Source organism: Bufo bufo, chromosome 2 (genome assembly GCF_905171765.1).
Source record: "Bufo bufo chromosome 2, aBufBuf1.1, whole genome shotgun sequence".
NCBI lineage: Eukaryota > Metazoa > Chordata > Amphibia > Anura > Bufonidae > Bufo > Bufo bufo.
Genome location: NC_053390.1, coordinates 529,493,213 through 529,509,978, shown reverse-complemented (window position 1 = coordinate 529,509,978; position 16,766 = coordinate 529,493,213). Strand labels below are relative to the sequence as shown.

Sequence of the window (16,766 nt, the reverse complement as noted above, 5' to 3'; positions counted from 1 at the left end):
GGGTGTTATACTATATACTGCATACTGTGGGGCACCGCATATTGTGGGGTGTTATACTATATACTGCATACTCTTGGGCACTGCATACTGTGGGGTGTCATACTAGATACTGCATTCTGTGGGGTACTGCATACTGTGGGGTGCTATACTCTATACTGCATACTATGGGGCACTGCATATTGTGGGGTGCTATACTATATACTGCATACTGTGGGGCACCGCATACTGTGGGGTGTTATACTAGATACTGCATACTGTGGGGCACTGCATACTGCGGGGTGTTATACTAGATACTGCATTATCATGCTTATTAACCCCATAGTGACCACTAATACACCTTTTTGCTGACGTAAACCAAAGGGGTTTTAGCTAAACAGCTGGCTTCAATCAATTATTACATGTACCCAAAGGGGCAGACAGGTATTGCGGTATCATCCAGAGAGCTTCAGCAGGCTGTTATCTGCTATAAACAGGCTGCCACAGGGCACACCGCAGATGAGAAAGAGGTCTTAGTCATTATATTATTATTCCGGTGTATGCAAGAGTTATTTGACCAACATATAATAACTAGAGATGAGCGAATCGAAGTTGACAAAGTTGAATTTGATACGAATTTCAGGAAAAATCCGAACTTCTTCACGCTTCGTGGTAACGAATCACAAAAATGGCTGCTGCAGCTGCACGTGTTAGGACATGGAGCAAGGAACTCTGGGAACGAGGGATTACCCACAATGCCATGCATGCAGACAATCAGCACTGTGATGTCACAACTGATCCAAACATGAAATAGACAGACATATGACTACAGGATAAGGTGGCAGTTTTGTTGGTACTATTTTAGGGTACATATGATTTTTGGTTGCTCTATATTACACTTTTTGTAAGGCAAGGTAACAAAAAACAGCTGTCTTGGCACCGTTTTTATTTTTTGTTATTTACAATGTTCATCTGACAGGTTAGATCATGTGGTATTCATAGAGCAGGTTGTTACGTACGCGGCAATACCAAATATGACTACTGTTTTTGGTTGTTTCAGTTTTACATAATAAAGAATTTTTGAAACAAATGATTTTTCAGTGTCTCCATATTCTGAAAGCCATAGTTTTTTATTTTTTTTGGGCAATTGTCTTAGGTTGGGGCTCATTTTTTGCAGGATGAGGTGACGGTTAGATTGGTACTATTCTGGGGCGCATACGCCTTTTTGATCGCTTGGTGTTGCACTTTTAGTGATGTAAGGTGACAAAAAAAGTTTTTTTTAGCACAGTTTTTATTTTATTTTTTTGACGGTGTTCATCTGAGGGGTTAGGTCATGTGATATTTTTATAGAGCTCGTCAATATGGACGCGGCGATACCTAATATGTCTACTTTTCTTATTATCCCTATTTTTTACAAATTGTTTTTACTTTATTTTGGGAAAAGGATGTTTTTTTTTTACTTGAAACTTTATTTTTTTTATTATAAAAAAAACACTTTTTTCATACTGTGGGACTTCACCTTTTCAGGCTTTGATCCCTGTTCAATTCAGTACAATACATTATGTATTGTACTGAATTGAACTGTCAGTGTCTTACACAGTAAGGCTACTTTCACACTGGCGTTTTGGTTTCCGTTTGTGAGATCCATTCAGGGATCTCACAAGCGGTCCAAAACGGATCAGTTTTGCCCTAATGCATTCTGAATGGATAAGGATCCGTTCAGAATGCATCAGTTTTCCTCCGGGTGGATCCGTCCTGACACACAATGTAAGTCAATTGGGACGGATCCGTTTTCACTGACACAATGCAAAACGGATCCACCCCCCATTGACTTTCAATGGTGTTCAAGACGGATCAGTTTTGGCAATGTTAAAGATAATATAAACGGATCCATTCTGAACGGATGCATGCGGTTGTTTTATCGGTGCGGATCCATCTGTGCAGATCCATGACGGATCCGCACCAAACACGAGTGTGAAAGTAGCCTTAGACGCTGACAGTTGCCTAGGAGACCCAGCCCTCAGGTTGGATCTCCTGGGCTTCTGTAGCATCCATAGCCCCCTGCCAGCGCAGCTCGGGGGGCCGATGAAATCAGAGGGAACCCCCTCCCTCTGTAAACCTTGCACGTGCCGCGGTCAGCGATGACCGCGGCATGCGAAAGGGTTAATCCGCCGGCATCACCGCATACAGTGATGCCAGTGGTTACAGCCGGGCCCGTGCTGCGGATCAGGCGGGTGCAGGTCCTGCACCCGACCGATCACATCATGTACATGCACGTGGGAATGCAGTTAGGCACCATATTCCCCCACGTACATGTACGTGATATTGTGGGAAGGGGTTAACAGGGTTGATTACAAGGAAATATTTATACGTCTTATTTGCCCTTGTGCGGTGCAGTTATATGTTCTAAAGCATAATTACAGCCCTTTTTGGTGTGTATTAGTGGCACAAAAATATATATGATTTAACGTTCTGCGGTGCTGTTTTATGTTCTAAAGCCTTTTGTGGCGTTTATAAGTGGAAAAAGGTAAGGGCCTATTTGCTATTCAGCGGTGCAGTTATATATTCTAAAGCCTTCTTTGGCGTGTATTAGTGGGGAAAAAAAGGGCTTATTAGCCGTTGTGTGGTGAAGTGAGAAAATTACAGCCCTTTTTGGTGTGTATTAGTGGCAAAAAAATATATATTATTTGCCGTTCAGCAGTGCAGTTTTATGTTCTAAAGCCCTTTTTGGCGTGTATTAGTGGTACAAAAAAAAGTATTTGCCGTTGTGTTGTGAAGTGAGAAAATTACAGCCCTTTTTGGTGTGTATTAGTGGCACAAAAATATATATTATTTAACGTTCTGCGATGCTGTTTTATGTTCTAAAGCCTTTTGTGGCGTATATAAGTGGAAAAAAGTAAGGGCCTATTTGCTATTCAGCGGTGCAGTTATATATTCTAAAGCCTTCTTTGGCATGTATTAGTGGGGAAAAAAGGGCTTATTAGCCGTTGTGTGGTGAAGTGAGAAAATTACAGACTTTTTTGGGGTGTTTTAATCTCCTTTTTATTTATTTATTTGATCTAACAGTATGTCAGACAGAGAAGTGCCAGGTCCTGCACAGGGGAGTGGCAGAGGGCTAAATGTTTCTGGCGCAGGCACAGGTCGCAACAGAGTAAGGCGGCGTGGCAGCAGGAGTCGCAGCGAGAGGCCTGAGATCCCGGTGTCATCTAGCTGTCGTGTCTTGACCAGCAACCCAGCGGTTCTTGAATGGTTGACTCGGTCATCCACTTCGTCCCAAGTGACATCAGACACCCCCAGCCAAGAGTCGGTGGGTTCATCAGACACAACCCTTAGTTGGCCCTGTGCCCTCACCTGTCCTCAACCTGCCTTTGTCCTTTTCTGTTCCCTCAGCCAGCCAAGTATTATATTCTGTGGGCTCAGCTACACTATACAGCGAGGACGAGCTACTAGAGGACAGTCAGCAGCTACTGGTCAGCCAAGATGTGAAGGAATCACCCGCCGCTTCCTCCAGTAGGTGGGCAAGTAGTGATGAGGAGGACCCAGAGACCGTTGAGGAGGACATCAGTGACGTGCAGACAGTACTCGATGATGATGTAGCTGATCGCACTTAGAAGCCTGGTGAATTAGGGGCTTCATCATCATCGGGAGAAGAGGGTGGCAGCTTGCCCGTGAGGCAGCGGTGGAGCCAGCAAGTCGCTAGTGTGGCCGAGAGTCAGCAGGGTGGCAGCAGTGGGAGGTCAGGAGCCAAACATGCCCCCGTTAGACCACCCTCTTCGCATGAGCCTACCTGCCTGGAAAGTAGTGGTGCAGGGGTTCACAGAAGCAGAGGCGGTAGCAGTCAGTCAGTGCAGGTTGTTGGGGGTAAAATCACCTTCTTGGCGATGTGGCAATTTTTTGGGCAGAAGGTGAAGCGTGGGCAGGGTGCCAATGTTGGCACCATGGCCCTGCGTCAACATATATGAAGCGTCACCATAAAGTGGCCTAGCAGATCTGTGGTTACGATCTGGTGGTCCAGCCTTTCGCAGCTGCCGCTGCATCACCCAGTTGCACGCACCCGATTTCAGGCAGTCAAGGCTCCACCACCTCAGCAGAAGGGAACTGTCTGTCATTGCCATCATCTGCTGGTCCTGATGCTCCTGCTCCTCCACCTCTTCCTCGTCAGTCATTCTGTCAGGAATCAATCACTGAAGCGATTGCCAAGAGACAACAGTATGTGTGCACTCACCCAACGGTGCAGAAGCTGAATGTGCTCCTGGCCAAGTTGCTGTGTCTGCAGTCTCTTCTTTTCCAAGTGGTGGACTCTGCACCTTTCAGAGAACTGATGGCTCGTGCCGAGCCCAGGTGGAGAGTCCCAAGCCATCATTTCTTCAAAAAGGCAGTACTAGACCTGCACACGTATGTAGAAAAAAAGGTGGGCCAGTCCTTGAGCCTGTTGGTGTCTGCCAAAGTGCACGGCAGCGCCGACTTGTGGAGCTGTAACTACGGTCAGGGACAATACATGTCCTTTACGGCCCACTGGATGAATGTGGTTCCGGCATAGCCACACCAGCAACTTGGCCAGGTGACGCTGCTTCTGCCTCCACATTCTAACGCCGTTGGTCCAGCAACAATGTCTGCCTCTGCCTCCTCATCCTCCACCGTGTCCTCAGCCTCCACTGCAGGGACAATTCACAGTGCCCCTCCAGCATACCATATGTGTAGGGCACGGTGGTGTCATGCTGTTCTGCAACTTTTTTGCCTGGGCTCACAGAGGGGAGGAACTGCTCCGTGTCCTTCCTCAAGAAATCGAATCCTGGCTTTCTCCGCGACAACTCAAAATCGGAACCATGGTGACCGACAACGGGAAGAACATGGTGTCGGCGCTGCATCACGGAGGGCTGAGCCATGCACCCTGCATGACACACGTGTTCAATCTGGTTGTCTAGAGGTTCCTGAAGTCTTCCACCCATCTGCAAGACATCCTAAAAATGGCCAGGAAACTTTGCATGCACTTCAGCCACTCGTACACCACAAAGCACACCCTCCTTAAGCTGCAGCAGCAGAACAGCATCCTGTTGGCTGATATGCGACGTTTCCACCCGTTGGAATTCCACCCTCCATATGTTGGACCGACTGTACGAACAGAGAAAGGCCATAAATGATTTCTTGATCATCCAAGCGGACAGGAGTACTCCCCTGTGTAACTTCGATGTCAGCCAGTGGCATCTCATGCTTGACACCTGCATTTTGCTCAGACCCTTTGAGGAGGCCACGTTATTTGTCAGTCGCCAGGACTACAGTATGAACAACGTCATTCCACTGATTCATATCCTGGAACAGATGCTGGTAAATCTGGCTGGTCAAGGGACTGGAGGCGTGGCGCCTAGATCTCATGTGGGGGCTGAACTGGAGGGGGAGGAGGAGGACGACGATGACATTGAAGCACAAGCAATGTGTAGTGAAATGGGTGTTTTTTTTTTTACACAGGTGACAGGAAAGGAGGAGCAGGAGCAGCAAGAGGAGCTACAGGGCAATGAGGAAGATGAGGCAAAGGACCCAGACACACTGTGGCAGTATGCAGTGGAAATGGAGGCAGGGAGTCCCTCCGAGTCACTTGCACAAATGGCCCGATGCATGCTCACTTGCTTGCGTAGTGACAGCCGAATTGTCACCATTCGGCAGAGGGATGACTTCTGGTTGGACCCTTGCTACCGGTCCAAAATAGGGGCCTTTTTTACACCCGCTGAGAGGGAGGACAAACTAAACTACTATAGAGACATCCTATGTAGTCAGTTGGTTGCTGCCTATCTGCACCATTGTCCATCCTCTCGCAGTTCTGACCGGGGGGCCCTCTTCGCTCACGTTCCTCTGCCATGGCTGCTGTGGCAGAGTGGGGGGGGAGGGTAGGAGCAGTTCCAGCTCCATCAGCAGCAACTTGAGTCTATAGTCGCTGATGAGCAGCTTTCTTCACCCGCTTAGTGAAAAAACTGCTCACCAGCAGCAGCAACAGCTAGACCTGGAGCAGGACCTGAACCAGCAGGTAGTGGCATACTTGGACAGCACCATGCCACCCCACATTGAAGATCCGCTGGACTACTGGGCAGCCAAACTGGATTTGTGGGCGCAACTGGCAGAGTTTGCCCTGGAAAAGCTGTCCTGCCCGGCCAGTAGTGTGGCCTCAGAGCGGGTGTTTAGTGTGGCGGAAGCCATAGTTACCCCAAGAAGAACTCGCCTGTCCACCCAAAATGTGGAGAGACTGACGTTTGTGAAGATGAATCAGGCGTGGATCAGCCAGTATTTCCATACACCATTGCTTGATGCATCAGACTAGATCATCCATGGTGCCAAACCAACACTTTCACAAAAGAGACCGGTTTCTTGTGGCTATCTGCCTCAGCTACTATTCTGATGCTTCCACCTGCCTGATGCCACACATCTGATGCCAAGTGCTCCTTATTTCACCCATCATCTTCAGCTGGTACTGGTATTGCCACCCACCTCTGTCACTGGGTCACTCTGTGGTCTCCTGATGTTGCTGCCACCTCCACACTGTCACCTTGCCACGCTGTGGTCTCCTGATGCTGCTGACACCTCAACACTGTCACCTTGCCACTCTGTGGCCTCCTGATTCTGGTGCTGCCACCTCCACACTCTGTCATTGTGCCACTCTGTGGCCTCCTCCTGATGCTGCTGCTGCCACCTCCACTCTGTCAGTGTTCCACTCTGTGGCCTCCTGATGCTGCTGCCACCTACACACTGTCATTGTTCCACTCTGTGGCCTGCTCCTGATGCTGCTTCTGCCGCCACCACCTCCAAGCTCTGTCATTGTGCCACTCTGTGGCCTCCCGATACTGCTGCTGCCACCTCCACACTGTCATTGTGCCACCCTGTGGCCTCCTCCTGATGATGCTGCTGCGACTTCCACACTCTGTCATTGTGCCACCTTATGGTCTTTTTCTGATGCTGCTGCTGCCATCTCCACACTCTGTCAGTGTGTCACTCTGTGGCCTCCTGATGCTGCTGCCACCTACACGCTCTGTCATTGTGCCACTCGGTGGTCTCCTCATGCTACTGCTGCCACCTCCACACTGTCATTGCGCCAATCTGTGGCGTCCTCCTGATGCTGCTGCTGCCACCACCTCCACACTCTGTCATTGAGCCCCACTGTGGTCTCCTGATGCTGCTGCCACCTCTACACTGTCATTGTGCCACTCTGTGGCCTCCTCCTGATGCTTTCACCTCACCACTATGTCATAGGGCCACTCTGTGGACTTCTCATGCTGTTCCCACCATCTCCACTTCATGACTAAGCCACTATTTTGCCTTTCGGCCTGGCTGACATCATTTATTTGACCATTCTTCTGATCGGTCAGAAGGAAGGAAAAATGAGACGCACAATAGATCCTGTCTATGTAACAGCTGTAAGGCCTGCATGACATGGTCCCTATTTTGCATCAGAATTGGCTTATGATTTAGTAGCCAAAAGCAAGAGTGGGTACAAAACACAGAAGACATGCAAAGATTCCATTCACGTGTCATCTCTGTTTTGGATCCACTCCTGCTTTTTTGGCTTTAACAATACTGATGGAATTACTGACCAAATGCTGACCGAGAGAAGGTGGATGCTCCACAGACAGGATCCGTTTTTTGGGCGTTATTGTTCTCATGGATCAGAGGAAGGGCAAAATAATCAGTGACGTCAACACAAACTTACTGCTGACACCCACTCCACTCTTTCGGGGGGCTCTACTTGTATAAGCGTTAAATAGAACAGGTTCTGTAGAAATCTATGTGGAATCAGTGAATTGGTTTGAAAGGACTGCACTCTTTCACACTATAGTACATGTATTCATCATTTTTTAAGCATTATCTTAATGCTGTCATTGCACCATGCTTGATTGTAAAGTTTGTCCTGCTACCTCACTATAGCCAGGTTCTGTAATCAGTTCCTCCCTTCTTCCTGTGTGTCAGCCATTGTAGTTCAAGCAATAGAACAGTCCATCTGTCCTGGTAAACCCTGGCAAAGATCATATTTTCACCTACTGATTGTACATAATTATAAGGATTTAGCACGGAAATAAACCTCATCTGGATTCTTCATACACGTCTGAAGTTGAACACTGTCTGATAGATATCAGGTGAAATTGTTCAATACAGACAAGCATAGCCATATTGTCTCATGAGCTCATATTTCAGCCTGGGTATTGAGTCAGAACATCCACCCAGGGGCGTAACAATCGTGGTCGCAGAGGGTTCAACCACGACCAGGCCTGGTGGGAAGAGGGGGCATGCTGCACTCACATGTAATGGGGCTCGGCATTGTCACTGTTCTTCATGCCTAGCCCTGTCAGAGCTCTCAACTCAGCTCCATCACATGAGGTACACCATCTACAAGGCCCCAGCGCGGGGCTGATAGATGCTGGAGCACATGTGATGCAGGTGACATGAGCACTCTAACAGGCCCGGCATGAAGTACAGTGACAGTGCTGGGCCCCCTTACATGTGAGTGAAGACTGGGGGCAGTGGGGGACATTACTAGGGGCAGTGGGGAACATTACTGGGGGAAGTGGAGGACTTTACTGGAGGCAGTGGGGGACATTACTAGGGGCAGTGGGGGACACTACTGGGGCAATGGGGAACATTACTAAAGCTAGTGAGGGACATTACTGGGGGCAGTGGGGGACATTACTGGTGTCAGTGGGAACATTACTGGGGGCAGGTCGGGGGGGGGAGGGGGCGATCCAAAGTTTGCCCAGGAGCCCATAGTACTGTAGTTACGCCACTGCATACACCGTGTGAGGTTGATGACAACAGTAGACTGCCCTAATTGTTCTAATAGGGAAATCTTTTTAATCTGCCAAGAATTCTCCTCCTTACACAGATGCAGACATTGCTTGAGAAGGCAGCATCAAGAAACCCAAGACGAAGCTATATAACCGTATTGTTCAGACAACATTCCCACAAATGCCTTACTAAATGCTTTTATGATTACTCTGCTAAGCACAAACAGCTTAATGGTATTAATGGTATCATTTTTACTTGTGAAATGTAATTTTATGCTATCCCAGTTCATATAAACACAAACTGAAATGGATTATATGTCATTGCACAACTCAATTTCTGTTCTTTCAATGACATCATTAGCTCCACACTACAATACACTCACCTGTAGTGTAGCTATGTACTATCCCAATACTAATAGTTACTGATCGTTTTTTCTGTTGCTTATATGGCACCAACATATTCTGCAGCACTGGACAGCGGTTGTCAGCACTCACGTCAGTCCCTGTCCAAGATATCCACAATCTAATTTCTCTATTGCAAATACACACATACAGTAGGCAATGTTATAGTAATCCATTGAACCTATCTATACAACTGGGAGAAAACCCTCTTAAGTTTTGTGGATATTGGTGCAGCATTGCAACCAAATATTTAGCAACTTTTAAAAATCCACAGCATTCCCTAAACTCCAAACAAATCTGCTAGGATTAGTACTATCTAAAGGGAAGGGAACATCTAACCATCTTCCAAGAGGTCACAGCACATTGTCAGAAGACATCATGCTGCGGTTTTATCTCCGTCCAAAATTCCGGAACATTTTTTCCCATTATAATGCATTAATGCCGGATCCAACTCTGAGTGTTCCGTCAAAACGGATCCGGCATTGCGGTCTGCGCATGCTCAGACCGCAAAAAATTTGAAAAAAAATAAATGCCAGATCCGTTTTTCCAGGTGACACCGGAGAGACGGATCTGGCATTTCAATGCAGTTGTCAAACGGATCAGGATCCTGATCCGTCTGACAAATGCCATCAGCTTGCATACATTTTGCCTGTCGGAATCCTCTGCCGCAAGTGTGAAAGTACCCTAAGTCTATATTTAAAAATCTCTAATTAAAGGTACTTAAAATTACAGTAGTTGGCCCATTCTCAGGATAGATCATCAATATCAGATAAGTAAGAGTCCGAAGTAGTATGAATTAGCTGATCGGTGGAGATGTCAGGTGTCGAACAACCACCGATCAAATCTTGATCTAGGTCACCAGCATCTAAGTACTGGGAACTGTTTTAATGTGCTTGTATAGTCAGGGAACTTAAAAGGGGTGTCTCATCTCATAAAGTGATAGCATATCACTAGGATATCAACTTCATGTGAAATAATCCTCAGCCCGTCCTGTGTACTCTCCAACTCCAGGAAATCGTGACTATGTTGCATGTTGCATGGAGATTGGAGAACAACTGAAATCACAGGACTGGTAACCAGGTAGTACAGAGCATAGAAAATAGAACTCCAGCAACAGTCATTGTATCCTAAAAATCTTCTTTGGCACCGATATTAAAAACCAAGAAAATCATGTTGCATACTGCTGACGCCTTTCTGGCCTAGCCAGGCCCTTAATCATAACCAGAAAAGCGTCAGCAGTACGCAACATGATTTTATACGTTTTTAACATGGATGCCAAATAAAGAAGATTTTTAAGGATACAAGAACTGTTGATGGAATTCTATATTCCATGGTATCAATGGGATATGTTATCACTTTGTGATCAGTAGGGGTCTGAAACAAAGATCCTAAAAATGTAGGGGCTGCAGCACTGGTTTAGCTTTTTCCTACACAGCTGCCACTGGCTACCCATAGAAATGCATCATAACCACCACTTTATGACAAATTAAAGAGTATAAAAAGTCCTTGTTTTTGTCCTTTCAGTAGTACTTCAGTATACCAGTGACCTTGCAATAAAAAACCTTCTTCAATGCTGGCATGTGAGGTATGAACATTTTTCACAACAGGATTATCTCTTATATTATAAAAATGAGTTTCTGTCTGTCTGTTCTTTATGCGCAACCAAACGACTGGAGCTATCTTTACCAAATTTGGCACACAGGTACATCAGGTGTCCGTGAACGTTTTAGACTGGCTCTCTAGGACGTACCGTTCCTGAGATATTCCCAAAATATTACTTACATTAGCCAATAGAAGCCTGCAAGTCTTTCTCTTCATATCCCAACTGCCATACACATGGTCACATGTCCCTTATCAGCCAATAGAAGCTTGCAAGCCATTAGTCTACACATACACACAGTTTTACTCCAGGTATCCATAACAACCCAGCCATTTTTCTTCATTGCTGTAGGTCAGTTTTATGCTAGGGCTACACAACAGCCTGCCCCCTAACAATAACATACACAGTGAACGCCCCTTTAACAATGACCTCCACAGTGCCCGCCCCTTTAACAATGAGCTCCACAGTAGCTGCCCCTTTAATCGTGGCCCCTGCCCCCTTACAGTGACCTCCACAGCGTCCTGCCCCTTTAAGGCTAGGGCTACACAACGACATGTGCCGCGCAACAATTTTTATAATGATAGTCTATAGTGTTGCACTGCGACATGCAACATGCTGCGACTGTGATGCAACAGTCGCAGAAAAATCCATCTTGCAGTCGTAGTGCAACACCATAGCCTATCTTTATAAAAATAGTTGCGTGACATTGGTGCGACAAAATGTTGCGCGGCACATGTTGTTGTGTAGCCCTAGCCTTAAAGGGTTTCTGTCACCCCACAAAACTCTTTTTTTTTTTTTTGGATAGTTAGATTCCTTATAGGGCGATATAGGAGAATATAATAGTCTTACTTACTTTCATGCGGCCGATTCTTTATAAAACGAAGTTTTATAATATGTAAATGAGGGCTCTACCAGCAAGTAGGGCGTCTACTTGCTGGTAGCCGCAGCAGCAATCCGCCCCCTCGCCGTGTTGATTGACAGGGCCAGCCGTGATCTCCTCCTCCGGCCGGCCCTGTCAGTAATTCAAAAATCGCGCGCCTCTGGTCATTCGGCGCAGGCGCTCTGAGATAAGGAGGCTCGTCTCCTCAGTGCGCCTGCGCCGATGACATCACCGAAAGAGAAGACGTCATCGGCGCAGGCGCACTGAAGGAGTGCTGAGGAGACGAGCCTCCTCATCTCAGAGCGCCTGCGCCGAATGACCAGAGGCGCGCGATTTTTGAATTACTGACAGGGCCGGCCGGAGGAGGAGATCACGGCTGGCCCTGTCAATCAACACGGCGAGGGGGCGGATTGCTGCTGCGGCTACCAGCAAGTAGACACCCTACTTGCTGGTAGAGCCCTCATTTACATATTATAAAACTTCGTTTTATAAAGAATCGGCCGCATGAAAGTAAGTAAGACTATTATATTCTCCTATATCGCCCTATAAGGAATCTAACTATCCCAAAAAAAAAATATGAGTTTTGTGGGGTGACAGAAACCCTTTAAAGGGGCAGGACACTGTGGAGGTCACTGTAAGGGGGCAGGGGCCACGATTAAAGGGGCAGCTGCTGTGGAGCTCACTGTTAAAGGGGCGGGCACTGTGGAGGTCATTGTTAAAGGGGCGTTCACTGTGGATGTTATTGTTAGGGGGCAGGCTGCTGTGGAGGTCACTGTTAAAGGGGCGGGCACTGTGGAGGTCACTGTTAAGGGGGCAGGGGCCACTATTAAAGGGGCAGCTGCTAGGGAGGACACTGTTAAGTCAGCAGGGTACCGTGAGGTCACTGTTAAGGGAGCGGGGTACTGTGGAGGTCACTGTTAAGGGAACGGGGTATTGTGGCAGTCACTGTTAAAGGGACGGGTGCTGTGGAGGTCTCTGTTAAGGGGGCAGGGAACAGTAGAGGTCACAGATAAGGGGACGGTCCCCTATGGAGGTCAGTGTTAAGGGATGGGGTGCTGTATAGGTCACTGTTAAGGGGGCGAGCCCCTGAGAAGGTCAATGTCAAGGGAGTGGGGTACTGTCGATATCTTTTAACGACACACAGAAACATTAAATGAAATAGATGAAATATACCCGTGCGAAGCCGGGTCCTTCTGTTAGTCTCTTATATATATAAAAATTAGTTTCTGTCTGTCTGTCTGTCTGTCTAAACATCTGTCTGTCTTTTCTTTATGCGTGACCAAACGACTAGACCGATCTTCACTAAATTTGGCACACCAGTACATTAGGTGTCCGGGAAGGTTTTAGTCCCAGCTCTCTAGGATGTACCGTTTCTGAGATATTCCCCAAAATGACCTGCATTAGCCAATACAAGCCTGCAAGTCTTTCTCTTCATATCCCAACTGCCATACACACGGTCACATGTCCCTTATCAGCCAATAGAAACTCACAGGCCCTTAGTCTCCACATACACACAGTTTTACTCTGGGTTTCCATAACAACCCAGCCATTTTTCTTCACTGCTGTAGGTCAGCTTTAGGCTAGGGCTACACAACGACATGTGTCACCTGACAATAAGTCACACGACACATAGGGCACAGCTACACTGCTACATGTGTCGTGCAACATTGATGTCGCACCAATGTCACGCAAATTTTTTATAATGATAGTCTATGGTGTTGCACTGCGACATGCAACATGCTGCGACGTGAAAGTCGTAGAAAAATCCATCTTGGATGGATTTCTTGCAACTGTCGTGTCGCAGTATGTTGCATGTCGCAGTGCGACACCATAGCCTGTCATTATAAAAATTGTTGAGACAAAATGTCGCGCGACACATGTCATCATGTAGCCCTAGCATTAAAGGGGCAGGGCGCTGTGGAGGTCACTGATAACGGGGGAGGGGACACTATTAAAGGGGCAGCTGCTGTGGTCACTGTTAAAGGAATGAACACTGTGGAGGTCAATGTTAAAGGGGTGTTCACTGTGGATGTTACTGTTAAAGGGGCAGGCCACTGTGGAGGTCACTGTTAAAGGGGTGGACACTGTGGAGGTCACTGTTAAGGGGGCAGGGGCGACAATTAAAGGGGCAACTGCTGTGGATGTCTCTGTTAAGGCAGCAGGGTACTGTGAGGTCACTGTTAAGGTAGCAGGAAACTGTGGAGGTCACTGTTTAGGGAACGGGGTACTGTGGCGGTCACTGTTAAAGGGACGGGTGCTGTGGAGGTCTCTATTAAGGGAGCAGGGAACAGTGGAGATCACAAATAAGGGGACAGTCCCCTGAGGAGGTCACTGTCAAGGGAGTGGGGTGCTGTTAAACTGTTAAAGGGGCAGGCTGCTGCGAAGGTCAAAGTTAAGGAAGTGGGCCGCTTTGGAGGTCCCATTTTAAGGTGGCGGCGCACTGTGGGGGGGGTCAGTGTTAAGGGTTGGGGGACTGTGGAGTTTACTGGTAAGGGGCTGGGTTGCTGTAGATGTCACTGTTATGGGGGATACTGTCGATATCTTTTAACGACACACACAAACATTAAATGAAATAGATGAAATATACCCGTGCGAATCTTATATATAATTGATTTTAAGATGTCTTACCTAAGATGTCACTATAGTAAGAATCCCATTGACCCCAAAGAGAGAAAAATATATAGTCTTGCACCAGATATGAGATGATATTGGATATCCGTTCTGAGAAATTCATTCTGTCAGTCAGTTCTGACAAGAACGCTGGGTTGTATGATGGAATGGATGGCAGTTTTCCACAATGCCTTTCCGCTGCTGAGGCAGGTGTGAACCTCAATGAATAAATGAATGGTATGTCCAGTGTCACTGCTATGAGGTCCCCACACATGGTGACTGGGTCTGATATCATTATGTTGTATTGGTTTGACTTCAGCTTTGTCATTAAGTCTTGGTTTTTAAGTACAGAATTACAGTTTTCCTTAATCATCAGATTGACTTCACTCACCAAATTGCTGAAACGCTCATAGAACTGAAAAAAGGTCATGTTTGGCTTTTCATACATCCAGAGCTTAACAAAGTCATCAATTATTGCTAGCATCTCAGTCTTCCCATAAGAGACGTTATAAATCTCATACTTTTCTGAGTGGGACTTATCATTTGCATTAATGTAAGCTGCTCCTGTTGATATCAATACTGTCACACTATGGTTTCTCTTTATTAGCTCATCAATTATAGTTTTGATGTTTAACCAGTGACTGCCTTCTGTTGGCCAGATCAAAATGTTTCCACAGAGTACCGTTCCAGAAAGAAACACGTGGGCGATCAGCAACTGTGCTGCTTTAGTCATCTTTCATTTAGTACGAGATAAGACTTTATTAAGGCTCCTGTACTATTCAATTAAAGCCACTTGATCAGACGCCTCACAGAGAAGGTGATCTTCAGCCAAGATAACAAGCTGAGATGTTGTAAATCTCACCAATTTGTAAATCTATAAAATATGATAGAGAGAGATTAGATAGATAGATAGATAGATAGATAGATAGATAGATAGATAGATAAGAGATAGATAGATAGATAGATAGATAGATACTGTTGATATGAGATAGATAGATAGATACTGTAGATATGAGATAGATAGATACTGTAGATATGAGATAGATATAAGATAGAGAGATAGATATAAGATAGATAGATATGAGATAGATAGATAGATAGATATTAGATAGATAGATAGATAGATAGATAGATAGATAGATAGATAGATAGATATGAGATAGATAGATAGGAGATAGATAGATAGATAGATAGGTTCATAGATTTGTTTTACTTACCTGAAATGTCTTCCTCCTTACACGCAAATGGCAAATCTGCTGTTTGAGTTTCAGACACCTGTGAAATCCCTCTTATATCTCCATTGTACTGAGTGGATTATTGCACACAATAGGATTTATAGTTCTGATAGGTCAGGATATTTCATAAATTACATTTAATGAGCTACAGGAGTCCATAGAGACTGATCAAATTACCAGTATATATTTCATCATATCTGCTCTTATATGTTTCCCTTATCATGACATATGGCTATACTCCACCCTGTGGGCTGATAGGATATAGGAAATAAATTTTTAGCTGAAACTTGAACATTATACCACATTCCAAATTATTATGCAAATTATATTTTTCTCTGATTTTCCTAAATGGCCGATGCAAGTGACAGTATAATTTTCAAGTCATCACCCCTTAGAGTATAAATCAAATTTTATTAAGCAAACCTGCCAATGATAACAGTATTTTTTTTCCCGAATTAAAAAACTTTAAATTATTATGCACAACAGAGTTTCAAAGCATGGTAAAATAGTTTATAAGGCCGAAAAAAAGACATTTGTCCATCCAGTTCGGCCTGTTATCCTGCAAGTTGATCCAGAGGAAGGCAAAAAAAATAACTGTTAGGTAGAAGCCAATTTTCCCCACTTAGGGGGAAAAAAAATTCCTTCCAGTCTACACTCAGGCAGTTAGAATAAATCCCTGGATCAAGGACCCCTCTCTAGTAGCTATAGCCTGTAATATTATTACACTCCAGAAATACATCCAGGCCCCTCTTGAACTCTTTTATTGTACTCACCATCACCCCCTCCTCAGGCAGAGAGTTCCATAGTCTCACTGCTCTTACCGTAAAGAATCATTTTCTATGTTTGTGTACAAACCTTCTTTCCTCCAGACACAGAGGATGTCCCCTCATCACAGTCACAGTCCTGGGGATAAATAGATGATGGGAGAGATCTCTGTACTGTCCCCTGATATATTTATAGATAGTAATTAGATCTCCCCTCAGTCGTCTTTTTTCTAAAGCGAATAACCAGAATGTTGATAATCTTTCAGGGTACTGTAGTCCCCCCATTCCAGTTATTACTTTAGTTGCCCTCCTCTGGACCCTCTCCAGCTCTGCTATGTATGCCTTGTTCACAAGAGCCCAGAACTGTACACAGTACTCCATGTGTGGTCTGACTAGTGATTTGTAAAGTGGTAGGACTATGTTCTCATCACGGACATCTATGCCCCTTTTGATGCAACCCATTATCTTATTGGCCTTGGCAGCAGCTGCCTGACACTGGTTTTTACTGCTTAGTTTGCTGTTCACGAACATTCCTAT

The 16,766-nt window shown here is 45.8% G+C and overlaps 1 protein-coding gene across 1 annotated transcript in view; it reads right to left on the bottom strand.

Annotated features, from left to right (window-relative positions):
- LOC120990958 (UDP-glucuronosyltransferase 2A1-like) overlaps window positions 1-14,963 on the bottom strand; it is a 35,388-nt gene extending 20,425 nt beyond the window's left edge. Inside the window, exon 1 of the mRNA XM_040419849.1 lies at window positions 14,249-14,963. Within this exon, the coding sequence (XP_040275783.1) occupies window positions 14,249-14,963 (715 nt within the window). The remainder of the gene's footprint in view (window positions 1-14,248) is intronic.
- Window positions 14,964-16,766: the final 1,803 nt, after the last annotated feature.